General features: G+C 49.7%; 1 protein-coding gene across 1 annotated transcript; it reads right to left on the minus strand.

The window, feature by feature from the left end:
• Positions 1 to 1189: 1189 nt before the first annotated feature.
• On the minus strand, positions 1190 to 2083 carry LOC107042533. Its single transcript, XM_015263601.1, has 2 exons — positions 2042 to 2083; positions 1190 to 1897 (listed from the first exon to the last, which is right to left on the minus strand). The coding sequence occupies exons 1-2, from the start codon at positions 2081 to 2083 to the stop codon at positions 1190 to 1192; spliced, it is 750 nt and encodes a 249-aa protein (XP_015119087.1).
• Positions 2084 to 15997: the final 13914 nt, after the last annotated feature.

A 15997-nucleotide genomic window follows, 5' to 3' on the forward strand; every position in this document is an offset into this window, starting at 1 on the left:
TCCTCCGTGATTGGTGGAACTATCAATGCTTCCCCTTGTTTGTTGGCACGCTGGAATTCCGGTTGTTGTGGGAAGAGCGCCGTGACAATCTTCTCCAGGAGATCAAGACACGTCGGCAATGGCATGGGCTAGCTTTTAAGCTGCGTCATCACCAACTTATACGGCCTGCCCCACGGATCACCTTCCATCTCAGCAGTCAGCTCATTCCAGGGGTGTGCTTTGCTGCACTTGATGGCCTTGTTGAGCTTGTGGCGTGACTTCTTGCACCTCATCTCCAGTTCCTCGAAGTTTGGCTTCTTCCGGGCGCGCTGAGATGATCTTCTTGCCGCATTACATTCCTTACGCAAATTTGCGATGGTATCATTACACCAATATACCGGTAGTTGCCGGGCAGTAGCTTGCTTCCTGGGCATGGTGGCGTCGCAAGTTTCTGTGAGTCTCCTCATGATGTTCGCTGCCTTCTCAGTGGCATTACTGCCACGTATTGGGCCATCGTCCAGGGCTACTAAATAAAGGCTGGGATCGAACGAGCTCACTTTCCAGTTAACTGTGTTGGCCTTTTCCGGTGTGGGTCCGCGTCTCTGGTCGGTGTAAACCTCCTAGAATATCGCACGGTGGTCGCTCGCTTTGTATATTTCAGCCACCCATGAGCAGTTTCCTCTTGCCAGGTTGCTGCTCACGAAGGTAAGATCTAAGATGGCGGCTTCTCCTCTCATGAAAGTCGGTCCCTCGCCGCTGTTAAGCAAGCCCAAGTTAAGCGACGACATGGCCTCCAGTATGGCTTGTCCTTTGGCTTTGGTCTCTTTACTTTCCCAGTCGACTGCCCAGGCATTGAAGTCCCCGGCGATTGCCACGGAAAAGTCCTGCTTCGCATTCTCGGTCAGTCTATCTAGGAAATCGCTGAAGTCGTCGATCGGAAGACTCGGCGGAGCATAGTAGCTGTAGACATAGATGCCATCAACCTTAACCCTCACAAAGCCATACTCGTTTTTACTGGTGGTGCTCTCGAAAGGTCGATTCCCACAAGCCCAGATGACAGCCTTCTTGGTGGTGTCAGTACCCCAGGGTTGGGTGCCAAGATGTCTATATGGCTCTGAGATGCAGACAAGATCGATCTTCCGCTCCCGCACCGTCTGTATTAGCAGGTCGTGTGCGGCCTCACAATGGTTGAGGTTGAGCTGTAGCACCTTCATCGTCGTCTGCTGGTTAACTTCTGTAGCGCCTCGTGACAAACTGGGCACCTGGTGCTGCCAGCAATATGATCCCAGTTCGCCATGTTCCCTTTCACAGTGCACAAGGCACAATTGAGTTCCTTTTCGCAGGCAGCAACGTTGTGGCCCGGCTCAGCGCATTTGATGCAGATCTTGGACCGATCGACCCCACTCTTGCATTTGATGGCGAGATGGCCATAGTGCCAGCACTTGAAGCACTTTAATGGCCTCTCCATTCTTTTCACTCGGCAACTGACCCAGCCTATTTTAATCTTCCGGTGCTTCCTCAGGATCTTCTTCGCTGTCGTAGCTGTGAGTCTCACTGAGGCAGTCTGGTTACCTCCATAAGCTTTACTAAGGGACTTTACCTCATCCGCTTGGATCTCGTGTTCCTCCCCAGTGGCTACTCTTAGGGCTTCGATGACATCCTCCTTCGATGTGGTTTCGTCAAGATCTTTGATCTCGAGATCTTCTTGTGGCCCCTTACTGAGCACCTCAGCCTCATCTCCAAGGAGATTGACGATGGCCGTACGCAGCTTAGATGCTCCGTCAGTCGTCTTTCTGCTAAGGATGATCAGCATATCCGCGGTTGCTGTACGGCGGATCTTATCGATACAACCGCTAGCGTCCTCGGAGGGAAAATCCTTCTTCAGCCGGCATAGTATATCCGAGTACTTCTCCTTGTCCTTGAAGCGTATCAACCCATCAGGTCGCTTCGCTAATGTCCGAGTAGCCCTCTCCTGTTTCTTTTTTTCCTTCTTCTTTTTGGGAGGCGGTCGTGGATGGAGCTGTTCGGCCTACCTCTTTTTCTCCTTTTTGTTCTTCTTTACCTGCGTCCATTCAGGATTAGTAGGTGGATCGGAAGATGCCATAGTCTGCAGGGCTGCCTTGCTGGTCAATATCCGTCTGTGCGTTGAGCGAGGAACTTGCCAACTGTTTGTACTACATCGGCAGCCTCGTACAGCGCGAAACTTGATTTATTTCGAATCTCGTGATTCCTTTGGCCTGGTGTCTTACTCTCGTCTTCTACTTTCTGCATAATGAATGATAAGGACAAGGGCAAAAACGTGTGCGGTACTTGCATCCTATTGCTTCCGCTTCTTCAATGTTTGAGCTTCTGCCGTAGGTGAGCCTTTCGAGCGCTTTCTCCGCACTGCTTTGCGGACATCTCGGGCCGACTGCATGGTATTCGGATCCTTCATATCCGAGTCCTTTGCCGTCATTTCATTTTGGTAAAGGAGGGTCGTGCTTTGGTGCGCACCTCCTCCAAGCTCTTGAGTCGTCTGTACGCGCTGCCGATCGATGCCACCTTGGATTTGATTTCCTTGTGGACATTCATCTTAGGCTGGACAAACTCATGTAAATCTGTGATGAGTTTCTCGAGTCATGCCCATGCGTAACCACAGTCTGTCACGTGTTGAATCTGTGAGTCATCTCTCCTTGCAGCATCTGAGGCCAAGGAGTCCGCCTTTGAGACATGCGATAGGTGGCTCTTACCACAATTCATGGAGCCAGCACCGGCCACCGGGGCTTTCACCCGATCGGAACCGATGGCGGGATTTCCCTTCTGAGGGCTGCCCGTAAGGGATAATATCGTGTTCTCATCACTGTTCATTATTTTTCGCGGGCTGTCATAGTGGACCCTCCCTGCACACCTCTTTTTTAATAGAGTTGGGCTTCTTTAAGAAGGTGTTGGTTCGCGCCGACGTATTTTATTTGGTCGATCCCCTCTGTTCCGTAGTTCGGAACAGCGAGCGTCCCCCGATCCACCACCAGGGGACGCGCCACGTTGCAGTACCTTCCAGCCTGCGAATTTTCTCAGAAAGTAAAGGCGTTTCTTGCTAAGAGGATCCGTGGTGTGTGTGTGTGTTTTTAATTTTTTTTATAGAGGTTTAAGAAAATCTTCAAAATATTTTGGTAAAGTGATATAAAAAACTAGATCTGGGATTTTTACCCAGTAAAAACCCTGTTTTCCTCCTTTTACCTCTAATTATGAGACCTCTAATGAGAGACCAGCTGGCGCTCTGTAAGTAGCGTACACGCTTTCTTTTTGCTCCTCGCTTGAAACGCTGTTTCTGCATTTCTCTCGCCCGTGGGCGGCTTTTTGGCAGTTCTGTTGCATGTGCCTTGTTGCAACCAACTCCTGGACATACAGGTCTTTGTATTGGTTGTTCTTCCTGACTATAAATACGCTCTTTGGATTGGGTGCTGTGGTACATAACCTCTACGTGTGCTCTAGCTGTCTCTGTCACTCGCAGGCTGCCTCTCTCTCTTTCTTCACCTGTCATTTTCGTCGTGGAGCCAGTGCGCCGTCTTGCAGAGTGAGTAGTAGTTTCAGTCGTCTAGTGAGACCTGCTTTACCGTCTGTGCGTTGAGCGAGGAACTTACCGACTGTTTGTACTACATCGGCAGCCTCTTACAGCGCGAAACTTGATTTATTTCGAATCTCGTCATTCCTTTGGCCTGGTGTCTTACTCTCGTCTTCTACTTTCTGCATAATGAATGATAAGGACAAGGGCAAAAACGTGTGCAGTACTTGGTGTAAAGATAGTGGAGCAAAACTGGTGCAATGTGGGGCGTGTCGCAAATTTTATCATGCCTCATGCACCAAGTTCAACGCCACACACAACGGTACTGAGACGGTCAAGATATGCAGATCATATCTGGTGACTATGAATGTTGCACCTGGTTTGACACCGTTCGCAGCGAGGACACCCCATGGCTCGGACGAGCGACTTAAAAACCTCGAGGGAAATATGGACACCAAGTTAGAGAATTTTCAAGCTGAAGTGTATGCTAAGCTTAAAATCTTGGATAAGCTCCCAGCTCTGTTTGACAGGATGGATTCAGTGGAGAACGAGGTAGCGCAATTGAGTGAGCGTTTCGGCTCTATTTCGTGTGAGCAGCGAGTCCTGAAGGCTGGCTTAGCCGATATCAGCACTGGGGCTGACTCTGGTACTGTTTCACAGGTAGTGGCTGATAGGATGGGGTCAGTAGAGGCCTCTATGAGAGAACTTTCGGATTCTGTGGCTAAGATCAATGCTGAGTGAGCCAAACTGTCACCTGATGTCTTGGTGTCAGGATTCCATGTCGTGGTGGGAGTAATAGGGCTCCCTCTTTACTGGTGACTCTATCGTTTGGATCATTAGCCCATGGCCTTGTGGTTGCCACGGCACGCTACGGCAAGCTTGATAGCTCTGTGTTGAATCCTGATCTGTTGCAGGCTTCTGGTGCTTCATGTCCGCTCCAGCCGTCGCTCATCAATATCAACGAGTTTCTACCCACAGACCTGTATAACTTACGTCGTGCTGTGAAGGATGCTGCGAAGAAGGAAGGCTTCGCCACTTTTGTACGAGACGGCGCGGTTTTCATCAAGGGAAAGAACGGTGAAACGTTTCGCATTTCCTCCATGGCTGAGCTAAAAAACTTTTTAATGGGCTTTCAATAAACTCTTCATCTATATCGCCTGATAACACTTATTCTTCTTCTTCTTTTCTCTCCTCTACTGTCACTATTCCCCCGTCATCTATACCCATGTTCCTCTCACGATCTCAATCCTCCGTAACGAATCGGGCAACCACGCTGTTGGGACTGGAAGGCCTGGGTGTCTGCCATGCAAATGTGAACTCCTTCAGGGCTCATATTGAAAGGATAAGACTTTTTCTTGATTCCTGTCCTCCATTCCATGTGATCGCTGGGACTGAAACTAAGATTTGCTCCCTGATTGATGACGACGTTGTTTCACTTGAGGGTTGCCGGCTCCTCCACTGTGATCGTAATACGCGCGGTGGTGGTGTTACGCTCTTCATTAGTAATTGTTTTAAGATCAAAGTCCTTGCATCTTCCGATCCCACGCAAAGAGAATCAGAATTTAGAGAGAAAAAATTTCCGCTTCACCCAGCCGGGAATCGAACCCGTGTCTCCCAGATACGCGCCGGGCACTCTTACCGACTAAGCTACCGGAAACCACATAAATTCACTCTCAAATTCACCTCATACGCCGCCTAACCTCCTTTAGGCATTAAATAATCCTAAGAGAATTAGAATTTAGAGAGAAAAAATTTCCGCTCCACCCAGCCGGGAATCGAACCCGGGTCTCCCAGATACGGGCCGGGCACTCTTACCGACTAAGCTACCAGGAACCACAGAAATTCACTCTCCAATTTACTTCATACACCGCCTAACCTCCTTTAGGCATTAAAGAAATGCAAGTCCTTGCATCTTGCATCGTGCGATCTCACGTGTGGACAAAGAGACCGGGGTTACCTGAGTATCTTTTCTGCGAGATTGCTAGTCGGGGAATATTCCCAATCTTTGTTGCTGTGGTTTATAGGCCGTCTCACGCGCCCTTTCACGAGGGCAGTGACTTTTTACCTTCGCTGCCACTGCACCTGCAAGACTACAGCTCCAAAGTTATTTTGGGTGATTTTAAAGCTGATCAGTAATCGCTGAACAATGCTGATGCGGCCATAATTCGCTCTATCTGTGCTGACAACTTTCTTCGCCTTGTATCGCATGGAGCTACTCATCACACGGCCGATTCTGACATCTGGTTGGATCTGTGCTTAACTGACAATGAGGACACTTTGTTGTCCTACTGGAAGACTGATGTTCCCTTTGTTGACGGTTACGACCTGACTGCTGCGACATTGCAGGCTGCTCTGCCGCGCCAGCTTCCCGCCGGTGACATCAGTTTTAAAGATTTTGCGGCGCTGAACGAACCAGAGTTGAATCTGCGGCTGGCTGCTTGTGATCGGTCACCCCTTGATGGTTCGTCATCCTTGGAATGCATGGCTCTGTGTTTGTGTGCAAACCTCAGCACCGCCATTGACACGCCTATCCCTGTGAAGACTGTGAGGATATCCTCGAAGCACAAGCCGTGGATTACGGATCGCCTTCGTTCCCTTGTGCGTATCAGGGATCGCAAGTACAGGGTTTACAGGCATGTGCGCTCTAGGAGTGCCTTAGAGGAATATCGCTAAGCCCGCGATCGGGCCCACAGGGAGGTTGAGGAGGCACGTCAGTTGTATTTCCAGCGTAGAATTGAGTCCCTGGCAGAGCCTGCATTAATCTGGAAAGAACTGAGTCACCTTGATGTGGTCAATACGGACAATACTCCAGCCGACTTCGATCCGGAGGCTCTGAATGATCACTTTGTCAGTGCTTCATTCGACCCTTCGTTGGACGAGTTCCTCAGTTCTTTGCCGGACGTGGGGGTTTTTGCTGGTGGTGCTGCGGGCTTCGCTTTCCGTTCAGTGACTGCTAATGAGGTACTTGGGACCGTCAGGCACTTCTCCACTGAGGCCAAAGGTACGGATGGCGTTCCTAAATGCGTAGTTGTGGCTGCGTGGCCGTCCCTGATGCCGTTTCTGTTGAGACTGTTCAACTTGTCCTTTTCAACCTCTTCTTTCCCGTCTGAGTGGAAGAAATTGATTGTGGTAGCGTTGGGCAAGATTAAGAACCCCTCGACCGTTAACGATTTCAGGTCCATTGCACTTCTCTGCTTTTTATTGAAAGTCTTGGAGAGACTTGCTTCGCTGCAGATCGTTGGATTTCTTGCTGAGCGCTCCATATTAGATCCCTTCCAGACAGGTTTTCGCCCTCATAACGGAGCCCAAACAGCGCTGTTAAAACTAATGGACGATATCCGTTCTGGAATTAACAATCGTCAGCTGACCTTGCTACTTCTCTTCGACTTTAGCAAGGCCTTTGACTCAGTGTGTCATGTGCTGTTGCTTCGGAAACTCCTCGACTACGCTTTCTCGTTTCCGGCCATAAGGTGGTTTGCGTCCTACCTCGGTGGTCGCTCTCAGGGGACACTGGGTGGGAGCTCTGGGCCGTCATTCTTCAAACGCCTTAATCGCGGAGTGCCGCACGGTTATATTCTTGGACCGATCTTATTCATCCTTTTCATCAACGATATTGGTGAACGGCTTGGACCTGGTTTTTAGCGCTTGATATATGTTGATAATCTCCAGGTCTACTTGCGGTTCTCACGGCTTGAGCTTGAGGATGCCTTAGTAAGGATGGGCAATATGGCCAATCGCATTATGGACTGGGCTGTCTGTAACCGTTTGAAGCTAAACGTCGGTAAGACGAAGACGATTATCCTTGGTTCCCATTTCTACATTAACGAAATTTACGCTTTGCCCAATGTGTCTATTAACGCTGGTGATTCCGTGGTGGCCCTCGAGTCGTCAGTGCGCAGTCTTGGGGTGGTGCTTGATAATAAGCTTACGTGGAAGAATCATGTCGCGGGTGTCTCTCGACGAGGGCACTCGGTGATGTACCGTGTACGCTTCTTCCGTGCTAGCACCACTTTTGGACTGCGCAAGCACCTGATCGAAACTCTGGTGTTTCCTCTGGTCGACTACTGCTGTCTCGTATATGCTAGTCTTTCGTATGAACTTGCGCTCAAAATTCAGCGGCTCATCAATATGGGAGTTAGATCTGTCTTCGGATTGAGGAAGGACGAGCACATTTCCCCTTACAGGGCTCGGTTGGGCTGGCTGACGGTGAGGCTCGCAGGAACTACTTTCTAGCTTGCCTCACTTTTAAGACTTTGCGGCTTGGTCAGCCGCGATACCTTTCGGACCTGTTTGTGGCCAGCCGGGACTTGCGTCCTGTTAGGGGTGATGTGAATCCACTATTTATTCGGCCCTTTCGCACGGAGTGTCTAAGATGCTCGTTTCATGTATCTGCGGCATATTACTGGAACGTCGTTCCAAGCTCTATCCGAGATTTGCCTTCTCTCCCAGCCTTTAAAGTGGTCCTGAGAGAGCATCTTATGGCTAATTGCTAACTAGCACCTACTTCTTTCTCTTTTCATGCCTTCTCTGCCCTCTCTCCTTCTTTTCCTGCTGTTCTTGAACACTTTTATCTACTATCTTTTATCTTTTTACTCTCTTATCTTTTTTTTTGTTGAGAGTCCGCCCTTCGCTACCCTATGCTTTGCTAGGCTGATAATTATTGGAAATCTTGCAGTGTGTGTGTGCTATTTATAGTCTTACTGAATCTGTCTTTTTAGTTACTCTGTCAATCGCTGCATGACAAATGTCATTGTGTACTTTGTACAACATAATGTACAGTAATAAAAGTAATCAATCAATCAATCAATTATCCGTGCCTTGTCCCTCGCAGCACTACCGCTAAGTATTACTTCGCGAGGGGGATCTCAGCTATTAGCTCTTCCATATTCTTTGCATCTGAAGTACATCCTCCTATCCAGCTAGGGTGTTGGATGTGGGTAGGAGGTTCCAGCAGAATTTTCACCTATGCTGCAGCCTTGCGCTTGCGTTCCTCACTTCTGAGCTCCTTCATAACTGCGGCTGCAAAGTTGATTGTTGCATCCCAAGCTGCCTGCGATGGCAGTATAGCTTCCATCAAATTTTCAGGCAGGACTTCCCTTTCAAGGACTACCCAAGTACTCCGGCTCCCACTGAAGCGGGGGCATCTGAAAAATACATGCTCCGCATCTTCGTTAACTCCTGTGCAGACCGGGCACTCCGGCGAATCCTCATGTTTGAATTTATAAAGATACACCCGAAAGCACCCATGTCCCGAAAGCATTTGCATCAGATAGTAATTAACCTCACCATACGTACGGTTTAACTACGTATCTACCTGTGGCATTAGACGGTGAGTCCATCTCCCTTTATTAGAGGCGTCCCATTTTAGCTGCCATCGCTGCAAACTCTTCCGTCTCTCCTCTGTACTGAGTTCTACAGTGCCGAAAGCTTCCGATTTCCTTCGCTGATGCAAAGACCTTGATTCCTCTGCCAATACTTCCAAGGGAAGCATCCCCGCAATGACCAGCACTGCATCCTCGGAAACCGTACGGTAAGCGCTCGCAACCCGTAAGGGCGCTTAGTCGATAGGCTGGTGCGACCTTCCGCCGCGATCCCTGTAGGTGTCATGCATCGCCCCAAATGGCGATCCCGTAGGTGAGCACTGATGTGACCACCGATGACAGCAGGGCTCGTATTCTTTGCTTAGGACCTCCAATGTTAGGCATGAGGCGGGATAAAATGGATCTGACTCCAGCCGCCTTTACTCCTAGGTGCTCAGTTTGCTGCTTGAAATTGAGTTGGACATCGATCATCACTCCCAGGTATCGAATGAAAGGCTGAGAAGTAAATTCACACGAACCGACCTGCAGCGTTATGGTCTCGGTTTTCTTTTTACTGGTAATCAGCACGACCTCTGTCTTGTGCTCCGCTAGCTTCAGACCTACGGCGTCCATCCAATGACGGACCATCTCGAGGGTTGTGTCGAAGTAGTAGTTGATCTCTTCTAGGTTTTTTCCCACGATGACTACAGCCACGTCATCCGCGAATGCCACGAGTTTAGTTTCCCGCGGTAGTCCCAGCTTCAGCAGTCCGTCATACATGACGTTCCACAACAAAGCACCCAGGACCGAGCCCTGGCGTACCCCTCCGGTGACTCGGTACTCTTTGGAACCACCCTCCGTATCGTACTTGAGGACTCTTCTAGTGAAATAGCTTGCGAACATTCTCTGCAAGTATCCCGGTACGTTGAACTTCACCAAAGCCTCGATAATAGGGTCCCATTTGGCCGAGTTGAAGGCATTCTTTATGTCTAAAGTAACTACTAAGCAGTACTTTTTCGTGCCGTTCAGCCATCTTTTCCCTGAGATCGCGTTTCTGGCGATGTTAAAGACCAGGTTGATGGTGTTTAGGGTGGATCGACCTTTGTGGAATCCGTATTAATTGTCGGCCAAGAGGGGTTCGATTACTGCATTTATTCGTTGATGGACGATATGCTCGAGGATTTTGCCAGCGGTATCGAGCATGCAGAGCCGACGGTATGATGAAGGATCGTCCGGTGCTGTATTCCGTTTCGGTAGTAATACCAGTCTGTGCTGCTTCCACATGGCCGGGAATGTACCTTCGCGTAAGCACTCGTTGTAAACGTCCGAAAACATATCCGGCATCGCATAAATAGCTGATTTCAACGCAATATTGGGAATTCCATCAAGTCCAGGAGCCTTCTTGTTTCCCACTCTGTTGCACGCTTCCATCAACTCCTTATTAGAGATTGGTGGAACCATCATCTCTCCTCCCCGATCGTCCGTTCTGTAAAGTTCCGGTTGTTGCGGGAACAGCACCGTGACGATTTTCTCTAGCAACACACGGCACGCAGGCAATGGCATTGGTTGACTCTTCAGTTACATCATCACCACCTTATACGGTCTCCCCTATGGATAATGTTCCACCTCATCAAGGAGCCCGCTCCATGATTGCCTTCTACTGTATTTGATCGCCTTGCTGAGTTTGCGGCATACTCTCTTATATCTTAGATGCAGCTCCTGAAAGCCTGGCTTTTCACGGCCACGCTGAGACAATCTCCTAGCTGCATTGCACTCCTTTCGTAGAGTGGCGATAGTTTAATTCCACCAGTACACCGGTGGATGCCGATTTGAGGTCCGCTCCCTGGTCATGGTGGCATCGCATGCTTCTACTACTTTTTGGATTATTTTGCGTGCCTTCTCAGTGGCACTGCTACCGCTAATTGGGTCATCACCTAATGCTGATGAATAAGAGCTAGCATTGAAAGTGCTCACTCTCCAACCAATGCAGTTAGTCTTCTTTGGCGTTGAGGTGACTCTCTGGCGAGTGCATATCTCCCAGATTATCGCCCGGTGGTCGCTCGCAGTCTAGCTATCAGTCACTCTCCATGAGCAGTTCCCACTTGCAAGGGTGCTGCTCACGAATGTGAGGTCCACAATCGAGCTTGCTTCTCCCCTCATGAACGTCGGTTCATCGCGGCTGTTCAAGAGAACTACATCCAATGCGGACATGGCTTCCAGTACAGCTTGCCCCCTGATGTTCGTCTCCTTACTACGCCAGTCGACTGCCCAGGCGTTGAAGTCTCCGGTTATCGCCGCGGGAAAGTGCTGCTTCGCCTTCTCGGTCAATCTATCCAGGAAATCTGTGAACTCGTCGACAGAATGGCTTGGTGGGGCGTAACAGTTGTAGAAATGGATTCCATCAACCTTAGCCTTCACGAAGCCATTCTGTATGCTATCACTTGTGCTACTCTAGAATGGCCATTTCCCACAAGCCCAGATTACAGCCTTCTTGCTACCGTCAGTCACCCAGCGCCCATCGTGCAGATGACGATATGGCTCTGAGATGATGGCGAGATCAACTTTCAACTCCCGCACCGTCTGCATAAGCAGATCATGTGCAGCCTCACAGTGGTTGAGATTGAGTTGAAGTACCTTCATCGTCGCTTGTTGATGGTCTTCTGGATTGCCTCCTTATACACTGGGTATCTACTGCTGCCAGCAAAGTGAGCACAATTCTCCACATTTCCTTTCTCGGTGCATAAGGCGCATCGGGGCTTCTCCTTGCAATCTGTGGCTTTGTGACCGGTCTCTGAGCACTTGACGCAGAGCTTGGAGCGGTCGACTGTACTCTTGCACTTCGTAGTGAGATGTCCGTAATGCCAGCACTTGGAGCACTTCACCTGTTTCTCCACTCTCCTCACTCGGCAGTTGACCCAGCGTATTTTAATCTTCCCATGCTTCCGCAGGATCTTCTGCGCTGTTGTAGGTGCGAGTCTCACTGAGGCAGTCTGGATACCTCCATACTCTTTTCGAAGGGACTTAACCGCATCCGCGTTGATCTCATGCTCCTCTTCAGCTGCTGCTTTTAGGACTTCGATGACATCCTCCTTCGATGTAATTTCGTCAAGATCTTTGATCTCGAGATCTTCTTGTGGCTCTTGACTAAGCACGCCCGCCTCATCCTCGAGCAGGTTGGCGATGGCTGTACGTAGCTTAGGTGCATGGTCGGTGGTCTTTCTGTTCAAAATGATCAGCATATCCCCGGTTGCTGTTCGGCGGATCTTATCGACACAGCCGCTAGCGTGCTCAGAGGGAGCATCTTTCTTCACCCGGCGTAGGATATCCGAGTACTTCTCTTTGTCCTTGGGTCGGACAATCAGAGCATCTGCTCTGGGCGCTGGTTTCCGAGTAGCCCTCTCCTGTTTCTTTTTTTCCTTCGTCTTTTTGGGAGGCAGCTGTAAATGGAGCTCTCCGGTCTGCCTCTTTTTCTCCTCCTTGTTCTTTTTCACCTGCGTCCATTCAGTATTAGCAGGTGGATCGAAAGATGCCACAGTCTGCGGGGCTGCCTTGCTGATCAGATCCTGTTGCTTTAGCTTCTTCAATGTTTGAGCTTCTGCCGCAGGTGAGCCTTTCGAGCGCTTCCTCCGCACTGCTTTGCGGGCATCTCGAGCCGACTGCATGGTATTCGGATCCTCCAAATCCGAGTCCTTTGGCGTCGTTTCGGAGTCCGTCCGTAAACGCAAGGTGAGTGGTACTGGTGGAGTTCCCACGGGTTTGGTAAAGAAGGGTCGTGCTTTGGTGCGTACCTCCTCCAAGCTCTTGAGTCGCGTTGCCGATCGATGCCACCTTGGATTTGATTTCCTTGTGGACATTTATCTTAGACTGGACAAACTCATGTAACTCTGTGATGAGTTTCTTGAGTCGTGCCCATATGTAACGACATTCTGTCACGTGCTAAGTCTGTGACTCATCTCTCCTTGTAGCATTCGAGGCCAAAGAGTCCACCTTTAACGACTGTGATGATTGGTTCCTCCCATAATCCTGGAGCCGGCATCAGAACTGGATGTTAAGGCTACCCGCATGGGAACTTTCAATTTTGCCATCACTCATCATTTTTCTACGAGCTGTTATCGGGAGCCTAACCCAGGGGTGTTCTACGGAGCCCACCCTGCACACCTCTTTTAGAGTTGGGTTTCTCGGAAGGTGTTGGTTCACGCCGACGTAATTTATGTAGTCGATATCCTACATTGTGAATGGCAGTACAGAATATCGAGATTTCTCCTATCCACCGCCTGGATACGCATTACATTGCTGTACCTACCAGCCTGCGAAACTCAGAAAGTAAAGGCATTCCTTACTGAGAGGATCCGTGGTGTGTGTATGTGTTTTTTTTTAAAGAGGTTTGGGGGAAATTTTCAAAAGATTCTGGTAAAGTGATATTAAAAACCATGTCTGAGATTTGTACTCAGTAAAACACCCTTTTCTTCTTTTTTCTACTAACACCATATCTCCGCAGAACCGCCGGCAGGCATTACTTCACGGGGGCGACATCAGCTATTGTTCTTCCTCTGTTCAAAAAGCTGGGCCGTACTCAGATGTTAGTGGTAAGGAGGAGGTTCCGGTAGTTCGTCCTTCTATACAGCGTTCTTTCTACGGCGCTCTTCCTCACCAAGCTCCTTCATGACCTTCGCCGCGAAGTCACTGGTTGCGTCCCAGGCTGCCTGTGATGATAGCATTGTTTCCACCAGGTTCTCAGGCAGGATCGTTCTACCAAGTGCAGACTCCCACTCCGAGCGGCTCGTTCTGAAACGTGAACATACAAAAAACACATGCTCTGCGTCTTCCTCAATACCCAGGGACGTCGGGCAATCCGGAGGATCCTCATGTTTGAATTTATGAAGATACACTCGGAAACAACCATGTCCTGAAAGTAACTGTGTTAAGTCGCAGTTTATCTCACCATGTTCACGGTTTATCCAAGCAGTTACTTGCGGAATCAGGCGATACGTCCATCTCCCTTTCGGAGAGGTGCCCCATTGGGACTGCCATCTATCCATGCTCTCACGTCTCGCCTCTGCCTTAAGCTTGATTGGGCTAAGTGAGATCCATCCTTTTTGGCGGTACAGGAATCTTCGTTCCTATGCTAGTACTTCAATCGACATCATGCCGGCTATGACACACGCAGCATCATCGGATACAGTGCAAAATGCGCTAGCGACTCTGAGGGCATTTAGTCTGTGAACAGCCGCCACTTTGCGTCGGATCTCCTGTGCTTGGAGCGCATCCGCCCAAATGGCAATACCGTATGTGAGTACTGACATAATCACCGATGACAGTAACGCTCGTCTTCTTTGCCTGGGGCCTCCAATGTTGGGCATGTGGCATGATAAGGCAGCTCGAACTCCAGATGCTTTGGTAGTCATATGTTCCACATGCTGTTTGAAATTGAGCCGGGCATCGATCATCACACCCAAATACCGGATGTACGGCTGAGATGTGAGTTCATAGTCCCCGACTTGCAGCGTGATTATCACTAAGACCTTCCTGCTCGTGTACAACACGTCCTCGGTTTTATGCTCAGCCAGGCTCGGACCAACTGAGTCCATCCAACGGCGAACCACACCGAAATTTCTTTCGAAGGTAAGTTTGATGTCCTCCAGGGATTTTTCCACGATTACCACGGCCACATCGTCCGCAAAAGCTACGAGACTTATATCAGGTGGTAGTGTCAGCTTCAGCAGACCATCGTACATGATGTTCCACAGAAGAGGACCCAGCACCGAGCCCTGAGGCACCCTTCCGATGACTCTGTACTCTTTGGGGCTACACTCCGTGCCGTACTTGAGAACCCTCCCGGTGAAATAATCGTCTACTATACTTCGAAGATATTCAGGCACACTGAAACTCTCGAGGGCCTCCATAATGCAGTCCCATCTGGCTGAGTTGAAGGCGTTCCTGATGTCCACTGTTGCCACTAAGCAATATTTCTTCGTGCCCCTGTACCATCTTTTCCCTGAAATCGCTTCTTTAGCTGTATCAACAACCAGATTGATTGCTTCAAGGGTGGATCGGCTTCTCCGAAAGCCGTACTGGTTGTTGGCGAGCAATGGTTCAACTGTTGCTTTCATTCTCCTGTGAACGATGCGCTCGAGTATCTTGCCAGCTGTATCGAGCATGCAGAGGGAACGGTAGGATGAAGGTTCGTTCGGTGATTTTTTCCCTTTCGGGAGTAGCACCAGCTTCTGTTGCTTCCACTTTGCAGGGAAGGCGCCCTTACTGAGACACTCGTTATAGACGTCCAGGAATAGCTCCGGTAACGCATAGATAGCGGCTTTCAGCGCAATGTTGAGAATAGCGCACGCCTCCATCAGCTCATCCTCAGTAATTGGTAGGACCAAGTATCCTCCACCAAGTATCCAAAGATCCTCGTCTGTTGGCACGCTGAAATTCCGGTGACCACCGTGACGATCTTCTCCAAGACCTCCGGTCACGTTGGCGATTGCATGGGTTGGCTTTTGAGCTGCGTCATCACCACCTTGTACGGTTTGCTCCATGGATCACCCTCCAATTTAGCAGTCAACTCATTACAGGAATGTGCTTTGCTGCGCTTGATGGCCTTGTGCAGCTTATGGCGCGCCTTCTTATACCTCATCTCCAGTTCAGCAAAGTTTGGTTTCTTTCGGCGGCGCTGAGATGATCTTCTTGCCGCATTACATTCCTTGCGCAGATTCGCGATGGTATCATTCCACCAAAATACTGGTGGCCGGCGATTGATAGCTGGCTCCCTGGGCAAGGTGGCGTCGCACGCTTCCGTGAGTCTCTACATCATGTTCTTTGCCTTCTCAGTAGTATTATTACCACTGATTGGGCTATCGTCCGTGGCCACTAAATAGACGTGAGGATCGAAGTAGCTCACTTTCCAGCTTACTGCATTGGTCTTCTTCGGTGCGCGTCCGCATCTCTGGCGGATGGAAGCCTCCCTGAGTATCGCACGGTGGTCGCTACCTGTATATATTTCGGTTACCTCCCATGAGCAGTTTCCTCTTGCAAGGCTGCTGCTCACGAGGGTAAGATCTACGATTGAGCTCGCGTTTCCTCTCATGAAGATCGGTTCCTCACCTCGGTTGAGCAAGACCAAGTCCAGCGACGACATGCCCTCAAGTACGGCTTGTCCTTTGGGCTTTGGCTGCTTATT

The sequence above is a fragment of the Diachasma alloeum genome, unplaced genomic scaffold, assembly GCF_001412515.2.
Source record: "Diachasma alloeum isolate Michigan unplaced genomic scaffold, Dall2.0 Dall_scaffold_00490, whole genome shotgun sequence".
Lineage (NCBI taxonomy): Eukaryota > Metazoa > Arthropoda > Insecta > Hymenoptera > Braconidae > Diachasma > Diachasma alloeum.